The sequence below is a fragment of the Engystomops pustulosus genome, chromosome 5 (assembly GCF_040894005.1).
Source record: "Engystomops pustulosus chromosome 5, aEngPut4.maternal, whole genome shotgun sequence".
Taxonomy (NCBI): Eukaryota; Metazoa; Chordata; class Amphibia; order Anura; family Leptodactylidae; genus Engystomops; species Engystomops pustulosus.
This window is the reverse complement of record NC_092415.1, coordinates 57,962,762-57,989,853: the sequence shown is the minus strand read 5'-3', so window position 1 is coordinate 57,989,853 and position 27,092 is coordinate 57,962,762. Positions and strand designations below refer to the sequence as shown.

General features: G+C 39.9%; 1 protein-coding gene across 2 annotated transcripts in view; it reads left to right on the top strand.

Annotated features, from left to right (window-relative positions):
- CABLES1 (Cdk5 and Abl enzyme substrate 1) overlaps positions 1-27,092 on the top strand; it is a 63,411-nt gene that overhangs the window by 24,040 nt on the left and 12,279 nt on the right. For both annotated transcript variants that reach the window (XM_072152076.1, XM_072152077.1), the window contains exons 2-7: positions 9,034-9,105; positions 10,085-10,177; positions 11,827-11,901; positions 21,769-21,874; positions 23,691-23,844; positions 24,918-25,021. In XM_072152076.1, coding sequence (XP_072008177.1) covers positions 9,034-9,105; positions 10,085-10,177; positions 11,827-11,901; positions 21,769-21,874; positions 23,691-23,844; positions 24,918-25,021 — 604 coding nt within the window. The remainder of the gene's footprint in view (positions 1-9,033; positions 9,106-10,084; positions 10,178-11,826; positions 11,902-21,768; positions 21,875-23,690; positions 23,845-24,917; positions 25,022-27,092) is intronic.

Here is a 27,092-nt window from a genome sequence, read left to right as displayed (position 1 = left end):
GGCTTCAAATCCAAAATTTACAGTAATGTCCACTCCTGTATATAAACCCCTTTACATGTCCATGTGGATTTGAGACATTTTCAAAAACAGGAAAAACTAAAAATGAATCACCCGCCAAAAGTTTCAATAGTACACCAAAGAAAAAAACTAAGATACATGCCTGCCATTTACGCTTATGTGATTTTTTTTTTTTTCGCATGAGTTGTTCTACTTTATGACTATTAGAATACAACTTTTTGTGTTTTTTTATTTTAATGCCCTATTTTTAGACATAAATGTGTTTTCTTTTCACTGATTTATGTCTTTGTAAGGAGAGGAAAAACTCTGTGGCAGTCTGAGCATTAGTTGTGAAAAATAATAGCTCTTTGTGCTGGTATAGGCAGACATGGATGATTTGACCTTGAATCTCTTGTCTGAGCACCCGCCTGCATACGCCACTTAGAAAAGCTGGTAGTGGGAGTATTTTGACTGTAAGAAAATAAAAAAATATACGTGCAAATTTAATGTTTCATCTAATATTAGGTCTGAATGCATTTGAGTTAAATCTTGAAAAAAAACAACTTTTTCACAACTGATTCGAAAAAAAAAAAAAATGAATCTGGAATCTGGTAATAGGTCTCCTCAGTTGTTGTTCACCCCCTGCCACTTGCCTTTTCATTTAAGTGGTTCAGTTTGTGCTGTTTTTTTAACTCTTACTAGGCTTTTATACATTATACATTTTTATAAAGGTCACAGCCTCTCAGGAGATGTATCACTGGGCTCCCCATGTGAGCAGCAGCTGGCACACAAACTGAGCAGCTCACTTCATTCAGTTTTGTTACTTGAGGCTGCCTTGTTATAACATAGACATGTGTTTTCTGCGATGTTTCAGGAAGACATATCCATTTATTTGTCAGTCATTCCCAAAATCCATCTTGAAAACAGATGATTCCTGATCCCCGTGCTGTTACTGCTGAGAAGGGAGATACAGACGTGCATGTTCTTTACATTCATGCCGCATAAGAAATTAGAAAATAATTGGAGCTGCGTATGAGGTGTATAGTTGGGCCTCCTGAATGCCCTCTGCAACAGATCTGCAGAAAAACTAGGTGCAGATTTTCAGGTGGCTTTTGAGAGAGAAGAAATCTGCTGTGGATCTGCAATAGAAAATTTGGTAACTCCAGATTTGAATATCCGAATATTATGTCAATTTATGTAATATATCATTAGGCAGCTTCTTAGGAGAGTTCTATGACTGTACCTGGAGCTCCGCTGCCTGTCAGATTTATTAAAGGGACTTTGGGCCTTTAATCTGTCTGTAATGTCCTTCAGTTCCACTTGCTGTCTGGGGCTTTTACTTATTTTTTAAGTTAATAAAAAGTTACATGCTGCAACTTATGCATTTTGCATGTCAGCAGGGGACTGTAGTAACTATGTGACCTTTTAAAAAAAGTTGCAAGTCTTAAACCCTTAAAGCCGTTTCCCATGAAAGAAAATTCTCACATCTTAATCCCCTAGTGATGTTAACACAATAGATATCATTTTAACCCTTTAAAATTACAATGTTGCTGTTTTAACTCCTATCACTCTCTTGGCTGCTCAGTGCATAATTGCAGATTGTGGGCAGGGAGTCTCTAAGCAGACATATTATGATCCATCAAGTTCTGTCGGGTAACAATGTGGTTAGATTTTCAGGGTACAGGTGTATATACACTTTCATCTGGCTTCTGACATGGTACTAACACACAGACACATAGAAAGAGAGCTGCATGAGAATACACAGAGGCTGATAGACCATTACACTGTTACACTATCAGCCTGCTACATCTGTGTTCTTACAGATATGTGCCTGCCTCCCCCTTCCCCTGGATCACTTATCTCCTTGTAGTTTGCAACTTCTCTCTTCTCACAAATCGGGAAGTGAATTTTTGATAGTCTCTGAGCCTGTAACCACACCCCCTGCACGGAGCTCAGAGACACTCGGCAAGCACGGCAAAATCCAAGATGGCGGCCCAACCCTAAAGTCAAATGTTAAAGGGTTGTGTTTAGGGGCAACTGAAATTGTGTACACTAGGACTGATCGAGGCAGGTTGGACTTATATCTATGAAATTCTGTATTTTTGTTAATAACGGTGAATTAGAGATGTTATTTTGTTATCCTGAGTACATTTAAGAAACTTGTCTTCGTGGGAAATACCCCTTTAATGACTTTGCCATTTTGCACCTTGTGGCCCTTTTTTGCAATACTGACATGTCACTAGTGGTCATAACTTTGGAATGCTTTAACATACCCAGGTGATTTATTCGTGACACGTTGTACCGTATATACTCGTGTATAAGCCGAGTTTTTCAGTACAAAAAATGTGCTGAAAAACGTCCCCTCGGCTTATACACGGGGCTATTAAAAAAAAATGTCCCACTTTAAAAATAAACAACTTATATACTCACCCTCCGATGTCGGAACGGCTCCCCCATGTCCCCAGTGTCAGCGCTTCCCGTCTTCTTGCTTCTGTAATGGACGCGTCCATGTTTTCTTCCTGGCCGCGCATACTATGACGTCAGCAGCGGCCGCGTCATAGTATGCGTCTGCTAGAAGAAAACATGGCCGCGTCCATGCCGGAAGAAAGAAGACGGGACGCGCTGCGATCGGGGACAGGCAGTATACTACTAGGGGCTGCTGTATACTACATGGGGGCTGGCAGGCTGTATACTACTAGGGGATGCTGTATACTACATGGGGGCAGGCTGTATACTACTAGGGGATGCTGTATACTACATGGGGGCAGGCTGTATACTACTAGGGGATGCTGTATACTACATGGGGGCAGGCAGTATACTACTAGGGCTGCTGTATACTACATGGGGGCAGGCAGTATACTACTAGGGGATGCTGTATACTACGTGGGGGCAGGCTGTATACTACTAGGGGATGCTGTATACTACATGGGGGAAGGCAGTATACTACTAGGGGATGCTGTATACTACATGGGGGAAGGCAGTATACTACTAGGGGATGCTGTATACTACATGGGGGAAGGCAGTATACTACTACGGGATGCTGTATACTACATGGGGGCAGGCTGTATACTACTAGGGGATGCTGTATACTACATTGGGGCAGGCTGGCTGTATACTACTGGGGGCAGGCTGGCTGTATACTACATGGGGCTGGTGGCTGTATACTACTGGGAGCTGGCTGACTATATACTACAGGGGGCTTTCTGGCTATATACTGGGGGGGGGGGTTTGACCAATGCATTTCCCACCCTCGGCTTATACTCGAGTCAGTAGTTTTTCACAGTTTTGGTGGTAAAACTAGGGGTCTCGGCTTATACTCGGGTCGGCTTATACTCGAGTATATATACGGTACTTGATGTTGTTTGAAAAAATTAAAACAATATAGTACTTTAAATAATTTGGTACTTATTTATGGAAAAAAAAATTGAAATTCAACATTTTTTACTTTTTGGAAAGTTAGTCATATCGCCAAAACAACTTGATAACTAACATTTTCTATATGTCTGCTCAAAAAGAAAGGAAAAATAATCTACAATAAAATGGTCACTTGAGGGAGAATGATGCAACTCATTGGCATTGTTTGATGTGTAAGGCCTCCTGCACACGATTGTATGCAGCCTGTGGAAACGGCCCCGTATGTCGATCCGACGGTCTGGACATCTTGTACAGAAGGGGAGTCCTTGCATTATACCAAAATATGATGCATGGACTTCCTGTCTGATGGCGGGACTTTGGTGGTGGCACTGTTACACTGCTAATGTTAATACATAGCAGGGTTTTAATTAATTAGGTCAAGCATAGAACTAATAGGCCTTTATAAGGGTGTTGGCAGAATCCACATCATTACAGGTTAGTTATGTGATGCTGCTCACAAACACAAAAGGGTCTGTGTAGTCATAAAAGCTGTGGATGTGTTAACAGCCGCCACTTAATCTGTCAGATGTTCTGGATGTTCAAGCCCCGATTACATAAGATCTGCGCGGCGCTGACAGCTTCTAGTGTGATACATGGAAAGGGGTTGTTGTCTTTGGGCCGAGCCTACACTTATCTACAAGCCTTATTGTCCATGCATGTGTATAATTCCCATACAATGCGGAGCTCACGCCTCCGGCTCACTCCCGAGCTGCCGCACCTCTTGGCAGGTGTTGTGCTGTGATAAAAGCTGTTCCAGCTCACATGGATATATTCGGGATTGCCACACACTTCCTATGATTAGACAGTTGCTAAGTGACAGAAGAGAGTTATAAGTATCCACTTAGTGGTGTTCGTCTCGAATACTTTAGAGTTACCATAGAAATGTTTTATCTTCCTTACATAACATGTTTCTTGTCTGAGAATTGTTATTATAAAACAAATTGAGGTGTTATTGGTGTTTATTCACTTCAGATTTCTACAGACCAAAACCAAGAAGGACATGTAATAAAACAAAGCCACAAATACATGACTTGTCTCTTGTTGGTGAGCTGGTTATGATCCTGTGTCACGTAAGGCCTGCTTGTACAATGTGATCAAACTAAAGATTCAGTTCAGGGGACACTGGAAATAAAGCCATATTTAATTAAAATCCCCAATGCTCCTGTGTATCTGTGGAAGCATTAATGGTAGGGAGTACAGCATTTGACACTGAGGGACAAATACTTATTGCTGTGGTAATAGTAGGGAGTACAGTATGTGACCACCAAGGGGCAATTATTTATTATAATAGTAGGGATTATATTATGTGACCACTAAGAGGCAATTATTTATTGTAATGGTAGGGAGTACAATATGTGACGACTGAGGAAAAATTATTTTTTGTAATGGTAGGATGTACAGTGTCTGATTACTGAGGGGAAATTATTTCTTGTAATAATCGGGAGTACCAAATGTGACCATTGAGGGGTAATTTATTGTTATAGTAGGGAGTACAGTATGGGACCACAGAGAGTAGGTGTTTGGCTGCATTAATATCCATCACTAAAACACATTTGCAAACAGGGATCATTATGGGTCACTAGAGTTGGTGCTATAGCATTGGGAGACTTTATTGCCAACCTACTCCAACCCACAACTGATTAATAATAATAATAATTCTTTATATAGCGCACACAGATTATGCAGCGCTGCACAAAGCATGACAAATTGGTCCCTGTCCCCATGGGGCTCATAATCTAACAGTATGTTTTTGGAATGTGGGAGGAAACCGGAGAACCCAGAGGAAACCCACGCAAACACGGAGAGAACATACAAACTCTTTGTAAATGTTGACCTGGGTTGGATTTGAACCCAGGACCCCAGCGCTGCAAGGCAGAAGTGCTACTCAGTCAACTGATTTATTATGTAAATTCAGAAGTGCTAGATGGATGTATGAAATGCAACTTTTCAAAAAGTTGCAAATGTAGGCACGTCCACTCCAGACATTAACTCCTCATGTACTACATTTTTTGAGCTGTCAAAGCCACTTTAATATATCTGATGTATAAATGAGTTCCTATACCACTTTAACTATTATTACATCTTTTTTTTTATGTTTATTTTTATACATCTATACGAAAACCCTCCACGGCTACCTGTGTACGTTGCATGTTAGTTGTGTAAAAATAGCTTTTAAACTGGATTTACCAGATAGTAGAGAAACGGACAGATGCACTTGCTTCATGCTTATGATAATGCCTCTGCTTTCAGGAGGAAATGGTTACAATTCCAGTTACTTTTACCGCAAACTAATGACTCAGCAGGACAAGAGGTTTGGGGGTTTAGCAATGTTTTATCTAAGTTTTATGGCACTCATGATTTAGCCTAAGAATGCAGCCAAGAAAGCTAAAAAATTATGATCTGGATTCCAAAAGAATAAACTACGGTAAATTAGTGCATAAAATGGTCTGAAGTTACAAAATATTTGTTTTTATATTTGTTGAGCTGCTGACCCCCTATTTGTAATGAATGCAGTCCAGTATGTGGGATGCTGTGTGTTGAAGCTCTTCGACTCTACTTCTCCCATTTGACCTCGTCTTTCCACAATTTACTTGAATATCCAAGGCAGCGAGCCAATAACTGTTTGTTTTCTTCCATGTTGACACAAAGCAGACATGTTGCAAGTTTTTGTGAAGTTGTTGAACTCTGTGTTTCCAAGTCACAGACCCTTATCAGGACAAGAGCTAAATATAGTGTTAACACACAAACACTTACAGTTTAATGATATGTAGGAAATAAGCCAATTAAGCCTTGTTTTCCTGTGTATTATCTCCAGGAAAATGTAAAGGATAAGTCACTAATGACAAGGAGAACATGGCTATCCTGGCTGAATCTGATGGAGGAGAGAAGTTTCTGTTTTTTGAAAGCATTTTTGGGTCTGGGAAAATAAATCCTTTTTGTATATCAGTTCAACGCTGTGAACTTCTGACAATTAAATGTGTGCATCTTAAGCTTTCATTTTTTAGGGGTGGAAATATGTCTTTGTAGTGGACCTACCGTTCTCATCACCTCTCACTTTTTAACTATCGGTTTTAGTTTTTCGGTAGAATTACATTACACTGATGCATCAACAGTTAATTTTGAATAAAATTCAGCAGGTTATATTTACACCTGATTTCAGCAGGTACCATTAGACTTCCCTTTGGTAATAGCAGGAAAAAAATAACTAAAATGTTTTTCGCCATAAATAACGGACAGGGAAAAGGGAACTGTATTTCTTTCATCTTCCCTTTTTTGTTTCTGTTACCATCTCCTAAACCAGAATATAATGGAAAATGCTGACGAAGGTGTGAACTGTGCCTAAGTCAGACAATTTATTATACTTGCTGTCGGAAATCCCATCAAAGACCATTACAATCTGCTTTTGCTTAGCCTGAAGTGGCTGATTACTGAGGACAATGTACATTTCAATAACAGTGGAATTGTACATAATAAAAGCATTAGGCTTAGTGTCCCTTTAAATGGATGCCACCTCATGTAACAGAGTTTCCACATTTATCGTTGAGATTACATCAGACTTTTGTGCCTCTTTGCTGCGATCAGGTCTCCTATTTTGGTTTGTTTTAAGATGAGTTATACCGTGAAAAGGTAGCAGATCGCATGAATAAAGAACAAATACTTAGTGTTAAAGCCAATCATTGTCAGTTCAGGAACTAGTGCACATAGTCCAGCTGAAAGCATGTGTTGACAGGATAGTACAAGTGAGAGCAAAATAAAGATTTGTATTGAAAGAACAAGCCATTTGTCAAGTTTTGTCTGGATCAGATCCGTTCTGTGTTCCACATCACAAGTGCAATGCAAACAAATTTGTCTTCACCTTCTTATTAAACAGAGGAAAATGTAATAAGTACACAATAAATGTCATAGTAAATTCATCACTAAGTGACGGAAATAAATTGGGTGGTGTCAATAATGTATATTGTAGTCACACACTACGTAAATATGGGGCAGAGGTGTCTATGATAAGCTGACAGAAAGACGCCTGTTCTTATAATAGCCATCACAATAGTTCTCCTAGGTGAAACATTTTAACTCATAATAAGTTAACAGTAAAACAAAGCAGGACTTGCATCTTCTTTTCTCAGCAACTCCCATTCTATCCCACCCCATCCCATTTTGGCCTCTCAATACTATTATGCATTCAGAGCATAGGCGTCTAATTGACGGTCCTACTCAGTGATTGACAACTGCCATGCACACAGATCCGGTAGATTGGCAGTCATACTGAGTAGGAACACCCACTGGTCTCACAAGCCCACAATGAGCAGATGTTTCTTAGAAATACAGATGGGAATCAGTGCTGTTCCTTCTGCTCTATATTATGCTGTTAGCAGATGAGCCTCCACTTTCATTGTAATGGGTTATTTTTTTTTAAAAAAGGAATGAACATTCCATTGTGTTACACCGGGGCTGGGCATGTTTAGGACCTTTTTAAGAAAAGAATAAATAAGATAAACAAATTGTTCTTATTTACAAAACGCCCTCGCTTTGGTTAGAAAAAAAAACATACGGGTTTCAAACTCAACCTGAGACGCATATTTTTTTTGTTGATACTTTCAAGTGTAACTGTAAAATTATAATGATTTTACAGAATTATTATATGTGATTCCCACTTTAAAAACAAACAGAATAATGCCTACTTTGTGCTGCTCACTCTTTTCTTTCCAAAGTTATGGGATTTTCTGTTCTGAAAGTGTTTGACAAAAATCTTTCTCACCAGAGGTGAAGAGGGTGGAGACTAATGTCTGTCTATGCCCTCAAGCTGAGGCCAGTTAGCTTGCCCACAGATTCCATGATGCCTTGTGTTCTCTCGCAAAGTAATTTAGCATTAAATCCATTTAGTTTTCCACAAGTAAATGCACTGAATTCTGCACAGTGCACTTACAGGTTGTATATGGTGACAGCCTGGCAGCTTTCATCACATGGGGGAGCAGGGAACATGTAATAAGTGGAGGAAATCATAAGTAAACCAGTTACATGAAGTCTATAGCGTGTGCTGTGTGAGCACTAAGGGTTAATAGCTTATATGCACAAACTGCCCACTGCAAGGTGGGGGAAGGGCTGCAGCACCAGGTGAAGAGAGAGAGAATGTTCTGTAGAATCACAGACTGGGATGGAGGGACTGATGGGAAACAGGAAAGATCTTGTATCTTACTATTTTGTTCAGGAGACATCTGTATCCAAAGTCTTGAACACATCCAGCTTTGCTACATACACAGAGAGATCTCTGTCACATGACCACCTTATCTGTGAGCAGGAAGCAGCAACCCCTCCCTTTCCAGGAGTCAGTAGAGTTTGTAGGGTTACTATGGATTCACAGGGAGTGTCAGCATAGGCAGAGGAAGAAGCTACTGCAGCACTGAGGTAATCTGAGGGGTATAACAAAGAAACTGATTCATATAGGTAACAAACATAATAGGAAAAGTTCTTTTACATCCCAAGATCTATTGATTTGTGGAAAAAAAACTTTACAGTTACTCTATAATTATTAAATCTTTGAAGTATGTTATTATTCTTCTCATGCATGACTTTGTATTTTTTATATTATCCTTTCTACAGTACTTTGCATTGTATCTTCTGCAGGCGACGTCTGATCTCTCAGCGGTCTTCACTGGAAACGCTTGAAGACATCGAAGAAAATGCTCCTTTACGGAGGTAAAATTTCCTACTGTTTCTGATCTCGTCTGATCTTATTATTCAAATGTCAGGATTTATAAAGAGATTGTTCATGAATTTCACTAGTGTCCATTTCAGGTTCAGGTACCTGCTGAATTCTACTGTAATGTTTTTGAGTAAAGGATCAGTTCTTCACATCCTCCTTTCTTTGAGGTTCTCCGAAATAGTGGTATTCTTAGCACAGGTAATCTGTATTACTACTGCAATGCAGAAACATTACAATGTGCTCCTTCTGAAAACAAATGGCTTACATATAAAAAACATATTCATTCCCATTCCAACCAATGAAAAGATGGACAATCCTTTGTGCTCTGTGCACCCGTTGCTGGGTTTAAAGGCCTAGAAGCCTATAGGATCCTTAGTACAGTGATCAGTGTATATATAGAACAGAAATACGCATTTGTCATTTTATAAATATTTACAATATACAGATTGTCACGAACCAAGTTGGCAAAATACACAGCGAAACCGAACTCTTTTGAATTATGGTAATAAGTAAATATTATATTGATAATATTATCTTTCAATTTAAATTCAGTTTTTTCTGCCTGCATTAAATGCCAGCTCTGCGGCACAGCTTCACCCTACTACCTGGGCATCTTGATCTCTCTGTAGTTCTACAGGAAGAGGGTTTGAAGGGAGGAGGATTTGTAACTGCGACTATAATTTGATAAAATGAATAAAACTTCTACTTTTCTGTGTTCCACGTGCGCTCGCTTTCTATTGTTGGCATTACAATGAAGAAAAGGAAAATCCTCTGCTGTTAGTGATAATATTACAATGTTCAAGAGTTGTGATTGTTCTCTCCTGGCCCGTGTGGCTTTGTGCCGTACCCTGCTATTGTCTGTGAAATGTGACTAGACTGCAGCCATTTGTCTGATTTTTTTTTTCCTTCCTGTCTTTGTGTAGAGATGCCATGAAAGATCTCACTTTAGGCTTTAATTGCCTTATTTTTCAGATGTCGGACTCTGTCCGGTTCACCCAGACCAAAGAACTTTAAGAAGGTCCATTTTATTAAGAACATGAGACAGCATGACACAAGGAGTGGCAGGTAACACCACAAACACACATTTCCTCTGTTTGTAATCTCGAGGAGCAAGGTAGATTACATTGCCTTATTGTTTGTCTCTTTTGAGAAATAAATGAAACTTAAGCCAAGGTTCACGTCATTGCAGATTCTGCAAGTAAATAACAGTTTCCTGAAAAATGGAGCATAGGTTACAACATAGAGTGCACCAAAGATGATAGAATTATGTAATCCATAGCCACAAAACTAAATAAAAAGGCACAAGTATTCTTTATTTTTCAGTGGTTGAAATATAATAACTTAGATATATAACCAGTTCAGCCACACCTACTGTTTCAGCTATTACTACCTGCCGTCTGTGTACCATGAGCTGCTAGTTTTGTGCTATACCTGGCCTCTCAGAGGCAGCTTAAAAGCAAACCTGTCATTAGGATTTCACATTTTTGCCTAATGACTGGTTCCCATAGCCTTTACAATACTAATTCCCAATCTGCTTTTTTAGTTAGCACTACTTGTGCTTTTACCGCTCTCCTTCCTCCACCCTCCCTTGTGCCAACATGAGTGGACCGTGTGCTGCTAGCAAATCTCTGCCTAAGGGAGGGGGAGTTGTGAGAGCAGTCTGACGACAATGATGATGACACTTGGATCTGTAGCCTTATAACAGATGACAACCCCCCTTCCCCCCCCCCCCCCCCCGACACAACCCTGTTTTTGTTTGCAGGGATCCAGGTATACTTTTATGTACTTTCAAAATGTGGATGTAAGTAATCTTTAGGTGACAATGTAAAATCCTGATGCCAGGTTCCCTTTTGGGTAAAAATTAGTGGAGACATAAAGTGGGAAATTTGGTCATGGGTTGTTACCTTGTGCTAAATGAATATCAAAGTATTGCGTTCTGATCAGTTATCAATTTTAAAAGCTGGAACAGAAAAATTTCCTTGATGGTCATAGTGGTCATAGTAACCAATGGAACAACTTCTTCCTTATTGCTAGAACTGTCTGCCATGTTGAACATACACTGGTGTAGCACTTTAATCACTTATTTCACATTTTACTCGCCATTTCTCCTCCTTTACAGTAAACACGATGCTGCAGTGATCACAGTCTATGTTATCTAGACTGGTAGCAGTTAAGGGCTTCTCCAGCAGTGTTATAATAACAAAATAGCCAATACTGGCCTATTAAATTCCCCTGCAGCTACAGCATCAGTTGTAATATTGCATCAGTGATCACTTGGCATATCACCATATGACTATTTTAATTTCTGTAAGGATACATATTATGATCTTGGCTTTCTCACACATGAACATTTGATGTGATATAATCAATGTCATGTCCTCAGATGTATCTGTTATATTACAAGATCAAGTTGTAGGTGGTATCCATTGTACTGCATTCAGCCGCAATCTGTGCTTGCCATTTGTTTTTATGACCTTTTTGGTAAAAAAACAATATGTAGCTTAGCTCTAAATGCTCCAGGGGCATCACTAGAGCCCCTGCTGTGTATTACATAACCCGCCCTGTGTACTCCATTGCTGATTTTTCTAATTGTCAATGTTATATGATCAGAGCCTATGAACACATCCACCTTGTCGCTGTGTTGACACATCACCATCACTGCCACTGAACCATCCTTATTTATTCACATCCGTCTTCCCTGATTGATTTTACAGAATTGTCCTGATAAGTGGGAGATCATTTTGTAGCATATTTTCGGTGCTGCCATATCGAGACTGCACACATTTTGGGTAGGTACCATTATTATACTTCTCGTGACCGCATGGTATAGAGCAGGAGGAAAAGTAGATTGATTTATAGTTTTGTGGGGAAAGTTGTAGTATAACGTCATGTATTTGTTTCATTTCCAGCACTGTCTATGCTTAGGTGTCCAGTGGGGCACTCAATTTGCTATAAGTATACATGCAGTGAGATATATGTAAAATATCATCTTCTGCTCAATCATTTCCTACCAAAAGATGTATCAACTTGTTCAGCTCCTCCTGCTCTATAACATGCTGCCTACTGACAGAACACTATATATAACTGTGCTCAGCCCTTCCTGCTGTATAACCTATTGTCTGCAAATCAGTCTGTATGTTCATTGTGCAAGACTCAAGATGTGTTTTCTTTCTCCAGTCAAGCAACTTAAAATGATTTGTGCTTTACAGGTTTAAATTTTACTTCTACAGAAACAGACATACAAATTAAAGGGGTTATCCATTTTCAGCAAATAATTGATATTGTTTGTGTAACAGAATTTTCCAATATACTTTCTGTATCAATTCCCCATGGCTTTTTAGATCTCTGCTTGCTGTCATTCAACTGAAAGCTTCATTGTTTACTTCCTGAGGATAAAAAAAACAGTCCCTAGTCATGTGATGTCACACAGGTGCATGTATCGTTGTAGCACATAGTTCTGATTACACTCTGTGACATCACACGACCATGGACTGGTATTTGTCCACAAGAAGGAATGAATACATCTTCCTGTTGCATGACAGCAAGCAGTGATCTAGAAATCTAGAAAACCGTGAGGAATTGATACAGAAATGATATAATTTATTTGCTGAAAGCGGTAATCCACTCTAACCCCTTAGGGACGTGGCGCTTTTTCGTTTTTGCATTTTCATTATTCACTCCCCACCTTCAAAAATCTTTTTTATTTTTCCATGTAAAGAGCTCTGTTTGGGCTCATTTTCTGCGTAACAAATTTAACTTCATAGTGATGCTATTTATTATTCCATGCCGTGTACTGGGAAGCGGGAAAAACATTCAGAATGCAGTGCAAATGATGAAAAAACGCATTCGCACCATTTTCTTGTGGGCGTGGATTTTACAGCTTTCACTGAGCGCCCCAAATCACATGTTTTTTTTATTCTTTGGGTCGGTACGATCACGGAGATACCAAATTTATAGGTTTTATAATGTTTTCATACATTTAAAAAAATTAAAACCTTCTGTACAAAAAAAAATTCTTCATTTTGCCATGTTCTAATACCTGGGTGGTGTCATTTTTTGCGACTTTTGATGACGTTTTTAATGCTTTCATTTTGAGGACTGCATGGGCTTTTGATCACTTTTTATAGAAATTTTTATATTTTTCAAAATGGCAAATAAGTGGCATTTTCGACTTTGGGCCAATTTCCATTACGGGGTTAAACGCTGGGAAAAATCACTAATATATTTTGATAGATCGGACATTTTGGGATGATACCTAATGTGTTTATGATTTTTATTGTTTATTTATATCAGTTCTAGGGAAAGGTGGGTGATTTAAACTTTTACTTTTTTTTTACTATTTTTTCATAATTTTTTAAAATTTTCTATAGCGCCCCCTGTAGAATGGGATCTCTTGAAGTATAGTGAGACTCCTTATGCAGTGTATTTCTGTTGAATTAGCCCCCAGATGTCTTCACACTGTGCCACCTGGATACATATACATACAGCTAGGGCTGTGGAGTCAGAAAGCCAAACTTATGCACATGGAGTAGAGAATAAGGTGTAGGGAGGAGAAGGAAAGGAGGGGATTCATTTTTTTATGTGCTCTGGGGTCTCCAGTATTATGGGTTTTATGCTCCAGGGCAGTGGCGTAACTACCGGCGTAGCAGCCGTAGCGTTTGCTACGGGGCCCGTGAGCTTCAGGGGCCCGGGCAGTGGCACAATCACAATGTCTCCAGACTGCGCTGCATTTCCATACCCGGTCTGAACGCCGCCCGGGCCCTGCTATACGGCGCATTAAGGTAAAGATCAATCCCATGGCCCGCCCCCTCTTTATCCCGCCCGCCCCAGAGTTTCTGACCCATCGGGCCCTGCCCCGCTGCTACTGCGGCCGCCCACTAAGCTGCTCCCACGGCTGCCAGGCCGGTACGGCCTGACCGTTCGCAACGCTGTTTCCGCGGGTGCCCGGTCCTCCACAATGCTCCCGCGGCTGCCCGGCCGGCATGATGCTCTCGCGGCTGCCCAGCCAGCACACTGGTCCGGGAGCTGCCCACCGGTCCTCCACACTGCTTCCGCGGCTGCCTGGCCGCCACGATGGTACCCTGGTCCCGCGCCCGACACACTGCTCCCGCAGCTGCCCATCCGGCCTCTACACTGCTCCTGTGGCTGCCTGCCCTGCATAATGTACTTATGGCCACGCGGCCGGTAGCCTGGTCCTAAGGCCACGCGGCCGGCACACGGCTCTCGCAGTGTGCCACCCACCCTCCACACTGCTGCCCGGCTGGCATGATACTCTCACGGCTGCCCGGCCGGCACACTTCTCCTGCAGCCGTCCGGCCGGCACACTGGTCCGGGAGCTGTCCGCCGGCACTCAATGCTGTTCCTGCGGCTCACCGCCCTCAATGCTGCTCCCGCGGCCGCCCATCCTAGCACCCTGATCCCGCGGCCGCCCTTCCTCCACACTGCTTCCTCGGCCGCCATGTTGCTGCCGTGGCTGCCCGGCCGGCTCACTTCCTAGGCTGGCAGGATGCCTAACCGACCCACCCCACTACACATCAGCCGGTCTGCAAGAAATGTAAGTCCCTAAATATGTGTGTATAGTTAATGATTGTATGCTATATATGTGTATGTGTGTGTATATGCTGTGTGTGTGTATGGTGTGTGTGTATGCTGTGTGTGTGTATATGCTGTGTGTGTGTATATGCTGGGTGTGTGTGTATATGGTGAGTGTATGCTGTGTGTGTATGCTGTGTGTGTATGCTGTGTGTGTATGCTGTGTGTGTATGCTGTGTGTGTATGGTGTGTGTGTGTGTGTGTGCGCTGTGTGTGTGTATGGTGTGTGTGTGTATGGTGTGTGTGTGTGTGTATGGTGTGTGTGTGTGTGTGTGTGTGTGTATATAGTGTGTGTGTGTATATAGTGTGTGTGTGTGTGTATATGCTGTGTGTGTGTATATGCTGTGTGTGTGTATATGCTGTGTGTGTGTGTATATGCTGTGTGTGTGTGTATATGCTGTGTGTGTGTGTATATGCTGTGTGTGTGTGTATATGCTGTGTGTGTGTATATGCTGTGTGTGTGTGTGTATATGCTGTGTGTGTGTGTATATATGCTGTGTGTGTGTGTATATGCTGTGTGTGTGTATATATGGTGTGTGTGTATATGGTGTGTGTGTGTGTGTGTGTATATGGTGTGTGTGTGTATATGGTGTGTGTGTGTATATGGTGTGTGTGTGTGTGTGTGTATATGCTGTGTGTGTGTATATGCTGGGTGTGTGTATATGGTGTGTGTGTGTGTATATGGTGTGTGTGTGTGTATATATGCTGTGTGTGTGTATATGCTGTGTGTGTGTGTATATGCTGCATATACTGAATGTGTGATTATATGCTGTATGTATATGCATTTTGTGTGTGTATATACTGTATATATGCACAGTATGTGTGTATATAAACAGTATGCATGCAACTTTGATGCATATATACTGTATGTATGTACAGGGAGTTTGTATATACTGTATGTATTAGTGTATAAATGTATATATGAGTATATAAATGTGTGCATATGAGTGTATACGTATGTTTGTGTGGACGAGTGTATAAAAGTGAGTGTAGAATGTTATGTTGTGTATTTAAATGTGTAAATGTTAGTGATTGTATAAACGTGTGTGTATGTATGAATATTTTTAAGGGGGGCCCAATGCAAAAATCTGCTATGGGGCCCTGCTTCTCCTAGTTACGCCACTGCTCCAGGGGGTCTCCAATATTATTGTCTGCTATGGGGTCTCCAATATTTATCTGCACTAGGGCTCTTCAGTATTATTCCTTTCATGCTCTGGGGGTTTCCAGTATTATTGTCTGCTTTGGGGGTCTTCAGCATCAGTATTTGTTAGCTCTGGGGTTCTCCAGTATTGTTAGTCTGCTATGGGGGTCTTTAGTATTGTTAGTCTGCTATGTGTTCTCCTGTATTATTATGTGTTATGGGGTTCTCCAGTATTTGTCTGCTCTGGGGGTCTCCAGTATTTCTCTGCTTTGGGGTCTCCAGGATTTTAAGCCTTCTATTTGGTCTCCAGTACTATTATTGCCTACTCTGAATTGGGGTGGTATTCATTGCTGTACTGTGGCATTTATAATTTCTGTGTTGGCATTTTGTGCGGTACTGTGGTTGTTGGTGCCTCTAGGGTGCTGGCTACTGATGTTGCCCCTAAAATTGAGTAGTATGACAGTGTGGCGCTTTGACCAATAAATGTTGTTCACTGGCCTAAATCCTTAGATCAGGAAGATAACAGACATTTAAAAGAAATTTCTATAAATTATTATATGTTTTTGGCATTGAAGTGGATACTTTTTAATCCAACTTCATCAAAATAGCCTCCGGCTCCACAACTTTGACTCCACAGCCCTGGGCACAACACATTCCCTAATAAAGTCTCATACAGTGCCCCCATTTATGAATAGACAGTACCTCTGCTATAGAGTACTGCCCCTTCATGACTTTATTTACAGCCACCAAGCTATACAGTTTCCACAAAAATGTATTTACAGCACTGCCTACTGACTTACTATAAAGCAAGCCTCTGCTGTACAGCTTTAGAGTACACCCCCCCTCAATAAAGTGCCCCTATACATCACCCCCTCTATAAAGTATTCCTCCCCCTCCATGTTGCCTCATACTGTGCCAACCCAGTAAAGCCCACTCACTCAATGCCCTCCTACAATGATACAATGCCCCATACAGTTCTTTCAAGTACAGACCCCCTACTCCATATAGTCCCCCCTTACATCACCCCCTCTATAAAGTATGACACCCTCATACTGTACCCCAATACAGTGCCTTCCAGCACACTCCTATACCTGATTAAAGAAAAGCAGGGCTCTAGGTGCTGAGGAAATGTCCTGGGTGCACCAACTGCCTCATTAGCATATGGATTAAATTGGAAATATCTCAGAAATTGCAGAATGGACTGAAGTGTGCACTATGTTGAATATCACAGTGCATTTCTTTACAACATGCTGCCTTGAGTCTCTAATGCTTGGCAGAGGTGCTAGACTCCCTTGGATAAAGGTAGCTAAAATAGTTTTTTCTTCTTTTTTTTTAATGCAATGGATCACAGAAAAATGTTAGCTGTTTTTGGTGAGGAAACACTGTCCTAAGCAGACAAGTGTAACGTCCATTTATCACAGTATGACAAGCCAACATCTGCTGGGTAGCAGCCCCTTTTTTACAAGCCTAACCGGAGAATGTAGCGAGCATTTGCAGAGTTTTGTGTGTGTACTAGCAGACATTCTTACACGCGCCGCATGAACTTGTGTCTGGAAAAGCAGCAGCAGTAGAAAACATACAGGAAATTATGCGAACTGCTAATCCATTCAGCGAGTTCTTGTGGTTTATGTTGTAAATAATTTACATGGACAGGACATTTGTGCTACTATAAGAGAAACATGGCTATTTCCTTCCACAAACAGCACCATACACAGGCTGCGTGTGGTATTACAGCTGCTGCACACAACCCATGCACATTTGTGGCGCCATTAAATATAGGATTTTTTTAAAGACTGTAAATGAGCCTGAGGGGCTTCACCCTCCATTAACACCTATGGTGCCTGGAGCCCCTCAGGCTCATCTGCATACAGTCTTTCATCCTGGTGGTAGATGCCCTTCAAGAGTCTTCTGAGTCTGTTTGTACATGTCGTTCTTTATGTGTATGTTAGGGTAATATTTATTTTTTTTTAATTTTTCATACCATCATGCATTCACTATCACGCATTTAGTGTTTAACAAAAATTTTAAAAAAGACATTATAACACTAGGGGCATCTAATGTAAGGCAAATGATAGCAGAGAAATACTTGTCTAGGTCTAATTTTATCTGAAGTAACTTTTAATTATGATATTTTGGATCATTTATGTGGGTTTTTTAGTAGCTCGTCAAGTTTTCCTTATAAACACTGTGGTTGTGACTCACAGGTTGTCAGAGGGCAGCAAAACAGCCACAACGCTCAGTTACCATGAAAACTAATGCTCAGGAGAAAATCTCCCTGATTTCCAGAATGTGAAGTGTAATTCTGTACAGCTACGAGTTTATTATTTGGTTGAAAGGATGTTATTGGCAACTGTCTAGTACCTATATCCCTAACCTAACAAATATGGTTAAAGGAAATCTACCATCAAAATCCATCATGATAAACCAGGGACACTTACTCTTAGATCCAGACACCGTGATTGTGGTTATCTTCTTATATTTGTTATCCACGGCTGCCTTCCTACTAAAAGTGTTATAATGATGCCAATGACCCCTCAGTGCTGCAGCTTCACAGGTTGTTACAATGAGTAGATCAGGGAGGAGGGATAGAGCAGGGGGAGGAGAAACATGTTCTTCTCATTGTAACAGCCCATCCCGCTCCTGTTCTCTGTGCCCTGATCTCACACCATTGCGCCAATTCACCTGCTCCATCAGCATGGTCATGAAAAATCTAGAAAATAAAAGCGTTTTATAATATAGGATATATAATCTGTTTTAAACCCAAATGTTTCTTCAGTCTCATGTTTTTCGGTTGTGATCTTTTAGCTGGTGATGACTAAATCATTTGTTTTGTTCGCTTTGCTAAATATTTAATCTGCCAGCTAAATAATTCATAGCCTGATGTTGTAACTTTACCAGTGAGTGCCTGGCCGCCATCCTGCTGTGTGTTTTACACTTTCCTGGGCGGCCTGAAAATGGGAAAACTAATATTTGTCTTGTGTTTTAGCGCAATGGTATAGAATTCAGCAGACGCACATTCCTGAACAGGAAAGTAATGGGATCTGATGCAATTTATTCAAGGTCACAATTATTTAAACATTGCTTTCTTCCTTCAAAGGTAGTGCTGGTAACACAGCGACTCCCTCACAGCAAGATTAATTCATAGGAATCAACATACATTTATGTGCCCGGATTGTGGTTATCATCACATGATCTATCTCATTCATACTTCACTGACACATACCGGGATCACTTAACTAAAGTCTGTTTTCCTTTTCATGGTATCAGTGGAATATCATTTAATAATAGAACGCTTTCCGAGGAATCCGCTCAAAGTGGCCAGGTTTATCGATTATTATTTGTCCTTTTCATTGAAATACTCTTAATTTGGGCTTTATTCATCCTTAGTTTTGGACACATTAGACACTTGCTTCGGAAAATCAGTGTACACACTGAGAGGAGGGGATTTATTACGACTGGGGGCATCTGGTCCCCGCCACCAGCTTCTCCATTTTGGTAGATTGTGAGCCTGGATTAATTCTATCCCAGGTCCTGCCTGTCTTAGACTTTCGATTTAGCCTGCACCAGCTATAGCAAATGCTACTGACCGGGGTGTCCTGGGACCACTCCCCAGCCCCTCCAAACCTCCACATCCCCTAACTAGTCACCTGGTGTAATGGTTACATGGCGGGATAAAAACTCACAATTCTTGACTGTGTGTGCCTTTTATTGCAACTTTTTCATGGTGTGCACGCTTGAAAACTGGCAGCCATTATAACCCCCCCACTAAATTTGTTCATAGACCCTTATTCACATTGGCGGCCTGCAGTAGCCAGCCTAGGAAAGGGCTGAGACGGAGTATTATAACTGCTTTTCTATGCATATCATAATTTTTTTTTTCATAATTCGGAGTCTAAGGGGAACTAAAGACTTCGTTTTAAATTCTTCCCAAAAATGTTTTGATCCCCTAAAAATCCCACTCAACCCCCAAAAATAAACCTTCAAATGGCTATGGTAATAAAAAAAAGTTATGACTTTTGGATAGAGATGGTTAAGAAACAACAAAAAAACGCTATTTAGCTCTAAAACATGCTGGTTTTAAGGTGTCACTGTGGAAATTGTGTCAAAAAAAAAATAAAAAAAATAAATATATGTGTGTATATATGTGTGTGTGTGTGTGTGTATATATATGTGTATATATATACACATATATATATATATATACACACACACATATATATATATACACATATATACATACACATATATATATATATATACACATATATACATATATATATATATATATATACATATATATATATATATATATATATATATATACACATATATATATATATATATATATATATATATATATATACACATATATATATATATATATACATATATATATATATATATATATATATATATATATATACACATATATATATATATATACACATATATATATATATATATATATATATATATACACATATATATATATATATATATATATATATACACATATATATATATATATATATATATATATATATATATATACACACACATATATATATATATATATACATATATATATATATATACACACATATATATATATATATACACACATATATATATATATACACACATATATATATACACACATATATATATATATACACACATATATATATATATATATACACACATATATATATATATACACACACATATATATATATATATACACACACATATATATATACACATATATATATATATATACACATATATATATATATACACACACACATATATATATACATATATATACACATATATATATACACATATATATATATACACATATATATATATACACACATATATATATACACACATATATTATAGAGAGAGAGAGTATGCTGATGCCTGGGCAACAAAAATAGACTGTAAGCTCTTGCTATTGTTCCATATAACCATGTTCTAACTTTGTAATGTCTTACTTTGTCTCTATATGGATATATACAGGCAGTCCCCGGGTTACATACAAGATAGGGACTGTGGGTTTGTTCTTAAGTTGAATTTGTATGTAAGTCGAAACTGTATATTTTATCATTGTAGTTCCCGACAATTTTTTTTTTTTGCCCCAGTGACAATTGGAGTTTCAAATTTTTTTGCTGTAATAGAACCAAAAATTATCAATAAAGCTTCATTGTAGACAATTTTAAGCTGATTATTGCAATCTGGGACTATTTTAAAGCATCCAGAGAGCTTCACCAGAGGTCACAGTGGGCAGAGGGGTCCGTCTGTAACTATGGGTTGTCTGTAAGTCGGGTGTCCTTAAGTAGGGGACCGCCTGTATATGGAAAGCTCTGCAGAAATGTATCAGCACTAGTTTAGGTAGTAGTTTAAAGGATTTATCTTACTCTATTGTGTTTGCACACAACTAGAATCATTGTAAAGAAGATCAATTTCATATATTGTCATTATGTTACGTAACTTAATATTTCTTTGTAAGCTTTTATTTCCTTCTATTAGATTCATTAAGATGATAGGAACCTGTCAGGTGATTTCTGCTGCTCTGTGTTAGAGCATCTTATGAGAAGCTGGGTTCTTGGATATAGGTTTATTTAAAGCCAGATTTCTGAGTAAAAAGTAACGGCCTCAGAAGGATTTTTGGAATACTCCAGTCACACACATTGAATTACATCTCTACCTGTATCAGGGCAGGATGTACAGGATGTCAATCATTCTCCCGGGGTAGCCGGACTCTTACCTTCTCTCCTAGGAGTCCTGCTCTAGATTGTATAATCCTATAAATCACGAAGCTCGTCGTCTTTCCCTCTGTCATAGCCACTGTCATATATTGGGTTGTATATGATATAAATGTAAGCCATGTGTTCTCACACTGTTGTTATCAACCTAGGGACTTAAAACTGGAAGGCACAAGGCAGCGACATTCCTCCGGTGGAATGAATACAAGGGAAATGATTCTTGGCCTTGAAGGAGTAGAGCTTGGAGCTGATGGGAAGGTGAGAATGTAAGCATTGCTTGTAAGATTAAGAAACATCATTTGCACACAGGTTCCAGGTTGGTTTGGAATAGTTTCAATGTTTCTTTCCCATCTTGTATTCACTCATTCTCATCATTTTTGCATTCCCTGCTCTTTATGAGTTACAATTTCTGATTATGTAGCGAAATCCACTACGAAAGGGGCAGACGAACCTGTCCTGTGGAAACAGACCTGTATGTTGGTCCAGTCTCACAGTCTGAACACATTGTAAAAGATAGGAGTCTACATCTCCTAGAAATGTGATGCAGTGAGTTCAGTCTTTCAGCTGAATTGCAGTGTAGACATGTCTTACATTTCTTGCAGTACCGGTGCTGTGTTCAGTCCATGGAGTTGGGCCAACATATGTGTCTGCAGCTGACCTTGATCTAATCTCTATAGTTTAAGACCTGTCTGGAGGAACATGACCAGACATGCATTGGGATGGTAGAAAAGCTCATTACTATGTATTCAAGCCCGTTACCCACAAGTGAGTTGGGTCCGATTAAACTTGCACTTTCCGCATGTGGAATTTTCAAGATCACAATTATGCAAATTTATTAGAAAGCAATCTTTAGTTTCTCTGGCAGAAAATTCTGTTAACTATAGAAAATTCTCCTTTTCCACTCATTTTCAGTAGTTTGAGGTTCTGAGTCGATTGAATCCTATTTACCTTTCTAATCTTCTAATCTTAGTAATTTGGTAAATGCACTCTGTGTCTAGCAAGACAATACACTGAGTTATGTTATTATGAAATGGTAAATTCCTAATGCTTAACCAAAATCATGGAATTTTATAACACAGCATACAAGGTCACCGTGGATTTTCTCAGAGCCATTACATCTACTGCTTCTTCTTTGGAGTTCTCGTAGTAGTCGTAGTTGTCCCCATCTGTATTTCTAGGCTATTAAAAATGAACTAAACAACAAGGTTCTATTATAGGGAGGGACCCCGGGAACGCGCCCTGGGGCCCCATCACTTTACTTATAAAGGGGCCCTCCCCAGCAATGTTAGGAGTGATGAAAGTAGCGGTGTCACTGTGCCACACGTGTGCCTGCCTCGAAGCTGTGATAGTGAGTCCCCACCCCGCCGTACTCAATTGGATTCTGCATGCATGCTTTGTTGGAGCTCCGCTGTGATACCCGATTCCCCCTTAATACCTAACACTGGTTGGCTGAACTGGTTGCCAGCCAAGTCCTAGCTAATCAGTGTTAGGTTTACTTCCTCACGGATCCGTCGGCCAGAGGAGGAGAGCGAACTCTCAGGAAAGCAGTGGCACGTGGGACTGGCGTGGTGACTAGGACTAGCAGTCAGCCTAGATGCTGGCTCAGGGGCAGTAGTACTAACCCCACTGCCACTGTGCCAGCTGGCTGGCCTAGCAACATGTAAGTAGGAGAAAATTTAGAATATTAAATTTTCAATAGTAATGTGTACTACTGGGCATCACACACAAACCTATATGTGAACTGTGGCATGTAAGATGCTAAGTGTTCTCTTGGTAGAATTGAATAATGTCAGTAGGTTTCCATTAACTAAATAGAAACTAAAATACGTTTCACTTTGGCCATTATTGTCAAAGTATACACAATATATAACACTAGCGCTTATAACAACTATTGTATACATCTATAGCCGCACCTATCAGTGTCCTCCGTCACTTAGTCCAGTTTTATCACTGTATGAACCACTACAATAACTAAAAATGAATCTACTCCTGTTTCTTCCTATACAGTAGGGCAAGAACATTTACATTGTCTTTAAATATTTGTTGGAAAGTAACAATGGTTTCTTCTCTCCAGACTGTATCATATACACAGTTTTTGTATCCAACCAATGCCTTTGGAGCCCGTAGAAACACAATAGACTCCACTTGCTCCTTTTCTCAGTTTCGGAATGCAAGTCGCAACCTGACCCTCGGAAGAGCCAACAGTATCCAAGGGAGCATTGATACAGGTGATCTGATCACATATGAGACATACCTTACTCTGCTGGAATTACACTTGAGCTATCAGTTTCTGCACTTTACTTGCCTTATAACATTTACTTTTTAGCTGGATATATCATAGGCACTGTGTAAGTAAAATACTAATTCAACAGTGTTATGGAGGATGACCCTACTAATACAACATCATCTAATCCTTGTGTCATGTTCAGTCAATAAAGTTGGTTTACTTTGCTGCTTCTGAAGGAATTAACAGTAAATCACCATTGCTTCAATCCACAAACCAGTAAAACATATGATAAGGGCAATGTGTCTTAATGCAAGTGGGAATTTTGCCTTCCGTGACATTGGATAATCCTGGATTCTGCCAGCTTGAGTTCACCGGACTAACCACAGCCATTTCTTCCCAACTCTTCGAAAGTGAACTGAGCAGCATTACAATGAAAAAGTCCCCACATTTAGAATAAAAATGACCTCAAGCAACTCTTGAAAAATGAATGTTGTGTCTTTTGGCCACCATATTTGTGGCGTGCAGGGTGTGATACGTCCTCACCACTATGTCATTTAGGCATTTGGCAGATTTATCTATACGCGGGCATCTAACTCCAGTTTCTTTTGTCTTTTGGGTCTTTTGTTGTATTTTGCACATCCGTTTTACTGTAGCAACCTAGACAAATTGGTAAACGTGGTTTCATTGTGACACATGAAGAGTTAATGTCTGGAGTTGATTTGCAACTTTCTAACTAAAAAGTTGTAACCAGTTCCAAAGTTTTTCGGCACTACTGGAGGAGTAGAGCGAATGTGCAGATAAGCTGCACTTAGGACTCTGTCCACCACATCTGGAGTCACATGATTCGTGAGTAGGTTGCCCAAAGTAACAAGTGGCGTGGTTTGGCTCACAACAAACTTGCAACTTTTTATGGAGACATTGTAACAACAGGAAACTGATGGAGCTTCAGTGAACCCCCCTCCCTCCATATAAGTTTATTTAGGCTGATTCTTCTTTTATGGCTTTCACCATACAATTTAGCCTATTAAATAATTTGCCTTTAACTGTTGTGTCTTTATATTTTTGTTTGCACAGGTAGCGAAATAGGAGACTTCACAGAGTATGATCCAAACCTCCTGGATGACCCTCAGTGGCCATGTGGCAAGCATAAACGGGTTTTAATATTCCCTTCATATATGGTGAGTGATTCTGCGTCACTTCATTCTACCATGTTTTGTACATTTTTAATCGGTTTTGGTTACTTTTTTACAATGTAGATCACCAGAAGGTAAGGATATGAATAGAGGAGCCACTAACACAGCATCCTCCCACAAATGTTAACGTCCACAAAAAACTATTTAAAAAGTCAGTGCTCTACTCCTACAGCAATAGGCAGTTCATGCAGTCACAAAGATCCATCCCTGACCTGAAAAGGTTAGTGAGATCGAAGATTCATTGGTGATCCTGTATTCCCTCACATTTCCTATGGAAAACACCACCCCAATCCACCTTGGTGTCCAAGACTAGCCGTAGGACGTATACATAGGAACAAATGGATCGTGCGGATCACCAAAGTATAGAAATAAATGATTTACTGTTATACTCGCTAACAAAGGATTGCAATTTAATCTTTCTTTCCTGACCTGAAGGGGTTGGTTACGGTCTGATGTTACCGGGGTTAATCCAGTGACTATTAATCAGCCTCAACCTTCCAGAAATCTATTTGACGCCTTCACAAACATTTCAAAACGTAGCAGTAATTTTTTTTTAAAGGGTAAGTTCCCGTGTGGCTGTGAAATTTTTGCAAAACTGTCTTTTCTGCAGCTCGACCAACATGAGTGTCACACGGTTGTTGGCGCATAATTAACCCTTTCGTGACTGAGCGTTCATACCTGAATGTCCAGGTCAATTTTTGACATTCTGCTATGCGCTGAGACTTTATCTCGATAGGATAGTTTTATTAATTACATATTTTTTTCTTTAGAAAATGAGCCAATAAATGACTACAAATGTAAAAAAAATAAGCTTTTTTGTCATTTTTCAGATTTTTTCTAGTAAGTAGTAACTTTTACCAAACTATGTTATAAATATGTACAACATTATTCCATCACATTTTCCCAGGTTCAGCTTCAGATGCAGAGGGTGTATGTATTTATGCAATTTTGCAAACTGTAAGCTAAGTCTTTCCTGCAGCTTCTTCTACATTCTGCCTTCAGCTGTCAGGCTGGAGGGGGCACATTTCGAATATCTATATTTCTTGAACACTGGCACCTAGAAACACACTCTTAAAGTTACAATCGGAACTCTTTGAAATGGAAAGCTGTATATTAAAATCAAAAACAAGAGTGGATATCTCTGGTTCTGTGAAGCGTTTCTAGGTGCCATGGTTCAGGATATCTGGACATTTGAAGTTGGACACTGTCATGATGTTTTTCTGCACGGGGCATGTGAAAATAGGAAATATATAGCCATGAAGGTCTTAATGTTGGGTTCTGTAGAAGACAGATGTAAGGCATAGGTATCTGCCAGAAGTTTCCTACATATTCCCTGCTCAGTCACATGAAGCATGACTGTCCCACTGACCAGGGGATGCTCATGGATGGGCTGTTCATACAGTAATGAGTAATGGCCCCCTTGATCTGCAGGACGTGGGAAGTCACAGGAGTCCTGCTTCCGGTATTCTCAGTGGAAGCCGACCTGCAGTAGCTTAGCATGACCAATGCAGGGTAAATGGAGCTTCCTGGCTTCAAACACCATACAAATCCTACTGATCATTGTGAGGCCTGGTGTCCCTATTTGATGACACCATGTTAAAGGACTTGTTTTTCATTCGCAATATAGAACATAAAATGGTCAAGGTTTCCAATGGATGTTTCAACTTTAAAGCCGCTCTGTATTTTCTGCTCCAATTCTGATGGACTTTGAGCCATCTTTACTTTGAATGCACGGCCATTTATGTACAAAACCACCTTGTCCCTCATTCTCCTGATCTATATTTTAACTTTATCATGACCAAGGGTCATTGCTACCTGAATGTTCAGATCAATATTTAGCAATTCTGATCTTCTTTAAATGACGGAATTTGTGGAAGGACAATACACATTCTATCAGCATGGGGTATGTGCAATTGGGATCTACACTCACCGTCCACTTTATTAGGTACACCTGTCCAACTGCTCGTTAACACTTAATTTCTAATCAGCCAATCACATGGCAGCAACTCAGTGCATTTAGGCATGTAGTCATGGTCAAGACAATCTCCTGCAGTTC